Source organism: Mus pahari, chromosome X (assembly GCF_900095145.1).
Source record: "Mus pahari chromosome X, PAHARI_EIJ_v1.1, whole genome shotgun sequence".
Classification (NCBI taxonomy): domain Eukaryota; kingdom Metazoa; phylum Chordata; class Mammalia; order Rodentia; family Muridae; genus Mus; species Mus pahari.
This window is the reverse complement of record NC_034613.1, coordinates 121,290,874-121,300,665: the sequence shown is the minus strand read 5'-3', so window position 1 is coordinate 121,300,665 and position 9,792 is coordinate 121,290,874. Positions and strand designations below refer to the sequence as shown.

At 41.4% G+C, this 9,792-nt stretch overlaps 1 protein-coding gene across 8 annotated transcripts in view; it reads right to left on the bottom strand.

Annotated features, from left to right (window-relative positions):
- The window catches only part of Tmem164 (transmembrane protein 164), a 161,210-nt gene that overhangs the window by 73,478 nt on the left and 77,940 nt on the right, over window positions 1-9,792 (bottom strand). For 7 of the 8 annotated variants that reach the window (XR_003843017.1, XM_029534094.1, XM_021187826.1 and 4 more), the window contains one exon: window positions 425-491. The exons of the other annotated variant lie outside the window; for it this stretch is intronic. Coding sequence is in view for 6 of the 7 variants with exons in the window: in XM_021187825.2 (XP_021043484.1) it covers window positions 425-491 (67 nt within the window). In the remaining variant the exon portion in view is untranslated. The remainder of the gene's footprint in view (window positions 1-424; window positions 492-9,792) is intronic. 8 annotated transcript variants of the gene reach the window in all.

Here is a 9,792-nt window from a genome sequence, read left to right as displayed (position 1 = left end):
TGAATTTTAATATACTGTAAGTTGGAATTCTTACATTAAAATTATTGACTGGTTGGTTCATTGGTTCAAAGTAGTTTTAGGGAAAAATTAATCTAACAAAAACTTGGCATCAAATGTGAAGGTGCCCGCTGTTTTTGTTTTGTTTTGTTTTGTTTTGTTTTTTTTTAAGCAAAGCATACAAAGGTTCCAGGGACAAGACCAAGAATGAGGGGCTCAGACATTTACCCTTGCTGTAGCTGAAGTATAACAAACTATTCCCACAAACCGCTGTTTACTCCTGGCATGACTGTGTCAAACATCATCATTAACATAAACATATTCAAATCATACGCCCTTCAGGGCGACAAATACGGAGAAATCTTGGCTAGGAAAGGAGTAATCAGATCCTGACTTAGATGTTGAATTTCTAGGAGAGACTACTTACCAGCCGGGTATTTACCACGGGGAACAGCAATGCCAGAAGAGCTCCATTCAACATGTGCATCTGTAACCTGGAGGAGAAAGAAGATCAACAGGTCACGATGGACGAGAAAATGTTTGTGCTAAACCATGTGGGAGAAGTGACCCTCTGTGGAAAACAACCCACTTACAAAGTAAATGAAACTAAGTCTACACTTACATTTGTTACCTGGAACACATACTGCCTTCAAATCCTCCCAAACGCTGTCTGAACACACTTTGGTTACCACAGTTGACTGCATACGAAGCGCTGTTTCCTAAATATTTAAGTCAGTCCTAACCAATGACTCTATCTGCTGGAGCATTTGAAAACAGGAAGTGCAATACTGAAGTGCTTGCTATTCCTATAGAAGCCTGCTTATTAATTAGAATGGCTGCTTGTGTACAGAGGCACAGCCAGTCTTTTGGCCAAAGACCTGGACAGAAAAGGCTGGGATCTGTCTGTAAGGGTTGGTACCCTCAACTTGGCCTCTAGGAGGCAAGCTTCCAGGAACACCTATGAGGAACTATCTAGGATAAGGTGAACTTGAGAGTGCCTGTGATGGACTGTCAAAATTGGGCTAGCGGAAGTGGAAAGACCCACTGTGACTGTGAGCAGGACCAATCTGTATAGGCCCAGGATCCTAGCCTGTGGAAAACAGAGATGCTCCTTGCTTTTGGCTGTGGATGTAATTTGACCAGTCCTCAGACCTGCCACCTTGACTTCCCTACACTGAGGGACTATACTATGGAACTGTGAACCAAATAAACCCTTTCTCCCTTAAGTTCCTTTTGTCGGTGTATTTTATCACAGCAAAGAAGGTAACAGGATCTGCAGTGTGGTGCAGACTGTCTCCCTGATGTCTCAGCAATGCCTTTAGTAGTTGCTGCCCAAGGTAGGGTGGGCAAACCCTCAGGCTTTCTCTGATTTCTTTTATATATGAATTCTGGTAGCTTAAAAGCTAAGCCATGCTAGGACCTTAGCTTGGTGGTAGAGCACTTGATTAGCCTACACAATGCCCTAGGTTCCACCGCTAACGTTACAGAAGAGGGGACAGAAAGGGAGGCAAGACAGAGGAGCAACAAGTAGCCATAGTGTTGCCCAGTCCCATTACCAGGCTCATTAAAATGCTCACTACACATCCTAAGTCAAGAACAACCAACCCAGGAACAAAGCCTTCTTGTGAGGACTCTGAGGAGGGATTTAAGCAGCTTTCTTCACCACTCCAGGCACACGGCTCTTACTTGAGAGAGAGGCAAAGAATGAGTTTGTTTCTGCCGAAGAAAGGTTGATTTGCTGGGTGGTAAACAACTGTCCCTGAACTGTGTCTCTCAGACACACAATAGTAAAGGCTCTAGTCAAATAAGACACAGCAGGGTAAGATGCTAGATGACTTGAGTCTCAGTGTGTGTGTGTGTGTGTGTGTGTCTTTCTCCCTCTGACACACACACACACCCTGACAACAGAGTATCTTAAAGAAGAATCCTACAAGGCATGTCCAACTTTGGCCCTTGAGCTCAATGTGCCCTGTATAACTAGGAATGTGGCACAATAAAAAGTCATAAGCTGAACACGGAATAATGGTATTTTTGGTGTTGTTTCTTTAATTCAGCTATGTGGTATTCAAAGGAGAACTCTGTAGATGCTAATGCTGTGTTACAGCATTAAACGTTTAAATATCTGCACCTAGCTCACAAAAGTGGCCTAACAACTAAGTTCAAGTGCAGGCCACAGGACGGCATGGAAGCCCTGAAATTGCTTTTCATCCCTGCGAATCTATTTCTTCCTGCTATTCTTTGTCACCAAGACCTTAATGATGGTGACAATGCGTTCTTAATACATTTCAGGGAACTATGAAATTAACTGCTTAATTCTGATAGTAAGTTTCTAAATAGGCACTGTGACTTTTCCATCATTTTGATGTAGAAACCAGGTTCATTTAGAAAAGTGAGGTGACCTTGTCAGTGACAAGACTCATTCCCAAGTCTATCTTACATCAGACTTCAAACTCCCATCATTCTTGCTGCCCTTTTTCAGTGTCTCCCTCTCTTCCAGAGAAGTCTAAGATGCACCTCTCCCTTCCTTTGGTTTCAGGCATCTCTCTACCCCCCTCCTGTATCATCTGCCCTAGGGTGATTTTTAGAAAGACTCTAGATACACAGCTTAGTATGAGTAGACAGCCTGAAGCACTCCAAGGCCTTTTACCTCAGGCTGAGCAGCTGAGTTATCAAGAAGGCTAGCCAGACACCCTGTGCTCTGGAAAACTGATTTTAGGTCTTGAGTAAAGTTGACTCTGGCCTAACATTGTCACTTCTATGACAGCCACAGCATAGATTCATGCTGGGAGAGGAAAAGTCACATGGATGATCCATGTGCCACTACAATCTGGTGTCAGGCTTTTCCACTGACCTCAAGGGTAAGATGACGTTTGTATAAGACCAGTTAGACTTTTAGGTATCAAAAGATATAGGGATAAGAGCATAGATTCCAGTGAACCACATAAAGACAATATAAAGAAGAAAAATTGATAATTGATACCAAGAGTCAAAAAATTCCATATAAAGGCAAGCCTTGTTTAGAGTTCTCAAAATTCAGCTATACAAAGTGTGTGGGCAGAGGGTAAAGAACAAATTGTTATATGTAATACATAAAAAGGACTTGTATAAATAATACAAAAATATTGAAGATGTGAAAATCACTGGGCTAAGTATTTAAATATACCTTCTAATTCAACCATCCTAGGTTTTTTGTTTGGTTGGCTTTCCCAGACAAAGCCTGCCCACAACTGAGCCCTTCTGTTTCTACATAGTAAGACAGAGCTCTGGCTGTCTTACTATGTAGACCAGGCTGGCTTTGAATTCATAAAGATCTACCTGCCTCTTCCTCTCAAGTGTTGGAATTAAAGGTGTATACCACCATGCCCTGTTTACCTTGCTTTTATTATAATGGTCATCATCTTCATTTCATACCTGAGAAAACCGAAACTTCAAATAACTGACAACTCGCCCAATATCACATGGGTCAGTCAAGATTCAAACCTACATTTTTGCCACTGTAGTCGTCTTCATGCATGGCATGAGTATTACGTACGTCCTGTATCATTAGTTCATTAGTTGCTATTTGCATTATAATCATGAAGGACTGAGTTTTAAAAATATTTTAATTATTTTTGTATGTGCGTATGCAGCCCTGTTTTCTACACACACACACACACACACACACACACACACACACACTCACTCACTCCCCATTACGTTTCTGCCTAGGGAATGTATGCCCCTTTAGAGGGTCGGTCTTAGAAACAGAAGGGCTCAGTTGTGGGCAGGTCTTTGATATGTAATGTAACCAGTCCAAAGCTGATTCCTCTATGTACACTCCTCCACCTTAGCCATCCCAGGACCAGGTGCCATGCAACTCAAATCCACCCCCTACAGTTAGAGCTTACATAAAGGATTCAAACTAGTCAATCATGAACCCTTTACCGAGCCCTGCTTCATCTTCCCTTCCCAAAGACTGGCCTAAACATTCCCTTTGCCTCTGCCTTCTTGACATCTTTTCCATGTGGCTCTACTTGGAATTCTAGATCCTTTAAATAAAATACACTTTGTTCTCTTCAGCTTCTCTTCTAGCTACACCTATCTGGCCACTTGGTAGAAAATACAAAACAGCAATTGCTATCTCTATATCCTTTCTGAATAGTCTTGTCTGTCACACTCCTACCTACAAGAACTGCAGTCTGAAAACCCTTTTTATTATATTTTATATTTTTTTACATTTGTATGTGCCACAAACTAAATATCGTGTTGTTTTATGCTTCTGTTACATATGTGGGATCATAAATACTGTATGATAATAGTTCTTGCAAGTTACATTTGTATTCAACACAGCTTATTCTAATTATCACTGTCAATACATACAGATCCACCTCATCTGTATGTGGCCTTTTGAGAGAAACAAAATGTGTTGTTGACTATATCACACTGAGTGGATTCCCATGATATGTGCATGATATCTTTTTTTTTTTTTTAATTTAAGGGCACTTAAATTGGTTCTATATTCTTTTCGTTCACAGATAGTTCTCCATTATCATATTCAGAAATACAAATTTACTGTCTTCCCATTGACCAGATATGTTGAGATTTACTTTCTACAATTTGTATTACAGATATAATAGACCTATTTCTATTGTAAGAGACTCCAGGGACCTTCTACACTGGCCTTCTGTTTCCCTAAGCTCAGCATCTGAGGGCACACCATTTTGGTCAGCTATGTTAGGTCCCACAGTACATGCCTATCATATAGCAAGGAATGCTACATTGATCTGTATGTTAGGATTCACATCAGAAAGCATAACAAATGCTAAATATCAGTCATGTTCATTCTGTTCTGGTAGACTTCTTTGAAAGTTTCAAAATTTTTCAGAATGAAAATTGGGACATAAAAATACACACATGAAGATTTTTTAAAAGGTTGACAGGTATAGGAGAAAAGTCTAGGTGTCTTTTCCTGTGGGTACAAAGACCATTCCCCTGCTTGCAGCCAGTGGGTTCCCCCACTACCTTATTCTGGACCAAATGGGGGATATCTAAGTGCAAAGGTTCCAGAACATTTCCCCCTCTTATGAAATTGACATACGCTTCCATCTGAAAAATGCTCAAACTAGTAAAAGAGGCTCCTTAGCTGAAAGTAATTTCCATTCTGAAATTGTACTTATCTAAATGAAAGCAATTTTCAATCTCAAAGTCTAAAAGTGAGGTGGTGGAGGCTAAAGACAAGGATAATGCTATGTATTATCAGTAACACTTATTGAGTACTTAGTCCATGCTAAAAGACTTCCAGGGGTCAGCTCTAATTGTTTCCAGCACTCAAGGAGTGAGTCACATTAATACATTTTTCACAAATGAAGGAATGGAAGCTGAGGCTTTCATCTTCATTCAGGATCAAAAAGCAAAGACCAGAAGCACACATACAGTCCAGGTCATGAAAGTTCACTGCATTACTCAAGACTCCTTCAATATCTACCTAGCCAAAAAGATAAATGCTGAATTAACAGGATGCTGATTATACACTCATTATATTAACTATACTATATTATGATACATTATTTATTCAAATAATAGATAGTTGTATGGCCATTAGAAATAATTTCTAGAGAAGCTTTAATAAGATAGGGAAACAACTACAGTGTATTTACTAAAATATAGAACTAATTGTGGTTACTAACATTTGTTTGGTTTTCCTTGTTTGTTTGTTTGTGACAGGATCTAATATAGCCCAGGGTTGGTTTTGAACTTGCTATATCCTCCTGATTTCACCTCCTGGGTTGGTGTTCTAAGCATGTACCACCATGTCTAGCCTACCAGCTTTGAAAACATTACAAAGCATAAAGAGAATAATCATGATTTTTGAGTGGATGCATGACAAAAAAATGCAAGAAAATTATATCATCCTACTAACTGGAATTATCTGTTACTCTTACAATTTTATTTATTTATGAAATGTTAAAATTTTTCTATACAATAAGAACACACTACTTTTCTTAAAAAATGGAACATCTCCACTTTTTCATTCATTCAACACACTTTACCCAAATCTTATTAATCTGTATTGTCCTTTTTTTTCCAAATACATAACAGAAGAGTCCACACTTTGCTTTCACAAGATAGCATAAGTTTTCTGAGTGATAGCCCTTTCTTTTCCTAAAGATGATGCATAGCCATCATCTTTTGTGTTTTAAAGCATAGCTACACAGAAGAAAGAAAAAGAAGAAAAAGGAACAACCCCTACTCACAACGCACTTGCCAGGAGATTTGTAGAAGACAACACTGAATATGCATATGTGGAGAAGAAAATAGTTTATGTTGTGGACATGGGAGGGGAAGAGAGTCTTATCAACTGGAAAGGTCTCTCACGCCTCAGAGCGTTAAGGAAAGAACATACTGTGAACATTAGTAGGCTCCAGACAATTAATTAGGTCTTGGGAAAGCAGGTGCCTCAGTATCACACCAAAGAGGAAATGGTTTCCCTGAAAATGTCTTAGGAACCTTCTAGGTGTCTAGTCTCCTTCGACATTAAATGCATGGTATTCATCTGTACAGCTTCTTCTCCCTTGCTGAGCCCAAGTCTTAATTATGCTGCTCAGGGCAGAGGCCGTCTTTTGAACACCATTCTCGGTAATGAGTAGAAAGTTAAGCTCCAAATCAGCCACCTTTTAAACACTATCTATGACTCCAAGCTGAGCTACAGTTCCAAATCTCTCAGGTTCCACAGACGCTCATCTGCTGAGCACAGAGAAAAACAGTGCTAATACCTTAAGGTATAACAGGGTTGGGGCTGTGACTACAATTCGGTGGTGAAATGCCTGTCTCCAAAGCATGAGACCCTAGGTTCACTCTTTAACACACACACACACACACACACACACACACAGAGAGAGAGAGAGAGAGAGAGAGAGAGAGAGAGAGAGAGAGAGAGAGAGAGAAGCAGAGAGAGAGGCAGAGGGGAGGCAAAGAAGGAAGGAATGAAGGAAAGGAAAGGAAAGGAGAGAAAGAAAGAAAGAAAAAGAGAGGGAGAGAGAGGGGGGAGAGAATGGAAGAAAGAAGGCCACAGGTTACACAGAAATCCACCTCACAGCCTCAGAGCAGATACATGAGGCTTACTGAAGGAAGGCATGCTATTCAAAATTCAATACTTATATTACGACTTCAAAAAACCATCAATTCAGCCTGGTGTGGTGGTGCACGCCTTTAATCTCAGCACTTGGGAGGCAGAGGCAGGTGGATTTCTGAGTTCGAGGCCAGCCTGGTCTACAGAGTGAGTTCCAGGACAGCCAGGGCTATACAGAGAAACCCTGTCTCGAAAAAAAAAAAAAAACACAAAAAAACCAAAAATACAAAAAATAAAACAAAAAAAACATCAATTCAGAGAGTACAATAAAATATAGGTGGGATCTAGAAAAGAGAATGCCACCAGATTACAGAAGTATCCTAATGCCATGTGACCCAAAGGTCAATGGAGTCTCATGCAATGCCATCCATGATCATATGTCAGGCTGTCCTACTTCTTACCCTCACCCACCCCCACACATGCCTCACCTACCTTGACTCACACCTGGCCTATCATCCTCTCTCCACCCAGCGGTGTACCTCTGCTCCCCATGGCACAGCTGAAATTTCATCTCCTCTCATTCAAAAGCCTCTCCAGACTGAGGCAGCAGATCCTCAGGACCAGATAATTGCACTCGCATCACAGCGCTTCTGCTTCCCCTGTGCTCAGGAAAATGAGCAGCTTTCAGAGTTGCAGAGCCGGGCAGGGGGCATGTACCATACACAGGCTTCCAGAAGCAGAGGTTGTTGGTAAGCCTCCTGCCACTTCTCCTACACAGGATGGGCAGAAGAGTCTGTAGCCATCCAAACTTCACAGCTCACACCTGTAGGGCTTGAGCTTCCCCGCTCTTGGTGCACATCTGGATAGCCCCTCACATTAAGGAGCGAGTGCTCACACTGCAAGGAAACTGTCAGATCATAAACCAAAGCTGGGAAACTCTTAGCTGCCATTCCCTTTTCCATCCATGCCATCAACTCCATCAAGCTATCCCAAGAGAAAGAGTGGGTTCTACATGGCCAGTTTCCCTAAGAAGCCCCAAGCCCATTGTGAAACCTTCTAAATAGAGCAACCAATTGACCAAGGTAACACAGTCCCATATGTCCAGTAACTGGGGAGGTTGGGGGCGGGGCACATAACTTGAGCCCATGTAATGGAGGCCTAACTATACAATAAGGCAAAATCAAGTGATGGATGGAAACCTGGGCAACAACAACAACAACAAAAAAAACAACCTAAAAATGACATCAATCTGTGGCAATAGACTTCACTGATCAGGAAAGGGTGTAAAGACCTTCTACCATGTGATGTTAAGAGCACCTTTAGCCTAGCTAACACAGCCAACAGAGACAAGAGAGCTCAGAAGCTGCTACATGGGTCCAGGCTGCTTACATTCACAGGAGTTCCTGATGACTTCTTTGGCCCCTAGCCCTGAGATCTTAGCCTTCCTCCAACATCACAAGGGTAGTGGAAAACACACCTGGATCTGCTGTGTTCCGGGAACAACATTAAACACACCAGAGCCCTGGTTCCCCAACTTTTAACTCCTGGACAGCTGGAGATCGCAGCAGAAATGTAGGCTGTTCATAGGTGTTAGTCAGACAGGGGCAGCAAAGACTTGGAGCTGAGAGGTAGAGAATATCCTCTGTACAGATCCAAGACAAAAGCAGTCAGCTCTGAAGGGCATCGCTATTTCCAGATGTAGAGGGCCCAGGTCTCCAGCTGACAAGTGAGACTTCAACTTGAGCTTATAAAAACAGGCCCCAGCCAGTGCCTGCTCTTTTATCTAGTGTTCTTATATCAATTATACTCAGTAACTTATGAACTAGGGTTTTCCAGCCTAGAGAAGGGATGAGATAATATATGGACAGTATTATTACCTTGGTCTGAGTTCTGGATATTGAACTCAGGCTGTGAAGCTTGTTCAGCAAGTGCCTTTACCCACTCGAAGGCCTCTGTTTTTGTTTTAAGATGCATGCCTGTGATAGGAAGACTGTAGCAGTACCAGAAGTTTCTCAAATAGAAATCCCTGTTCTGAGGCTTATATCAGAAGACTGGAAGACTAACTCCAGCTTTAATAACCATAGGCTGGTGTCACCAGGAGCACCTTCGGCTTATCCCTCAAGAACCCCTTATCGTGGTATACATTTTAAGTACACAAGAAATCACCTACTACCATCTGATTAACAGGGCTACTCTTCTGTTATACAGTCCAAATCTCCTTCTGGCCTTTAAGTGTGGACTTTTGTATGCTAGACCTAATTCTTCTAATGTTAGGGTCAGCAAATTATGGTCCTACTCTTGCTGTAGGTGGTATAATAAGGTAACTACTATGAATCTCCTATATTAGCTGTTTTTCTTCTACAAGTCAGCATTATGAGTAACAACACTGTACCACTGTTACCACCAGTGACCCCTGCAGCTCTTGCATCTGGTTCTCCTGTTTATATAACGAAACTTTACTGGAACACAGCCATATTTATTTTTTTTTACGTATTTCTAGGCCCCTTTCTCACCATCAAAAAAAATGTTGTGAATCACCATGCCTGACCTTAAGCTATACTACAGAGCAATTGTGATAAAAACTTCATGGTACTGGTACAGCGAGAGACAAGTAGATCAATGGAATAGAATTGAAGATCCAGAAATGAACCCACACACCTATGGTCACTTGATTTTTGACAAGGGGGCTAAAACCATCCAGTGGAAAAAAGACAGCATTTTCAACAAATGGTGCTGGCACAACTGGC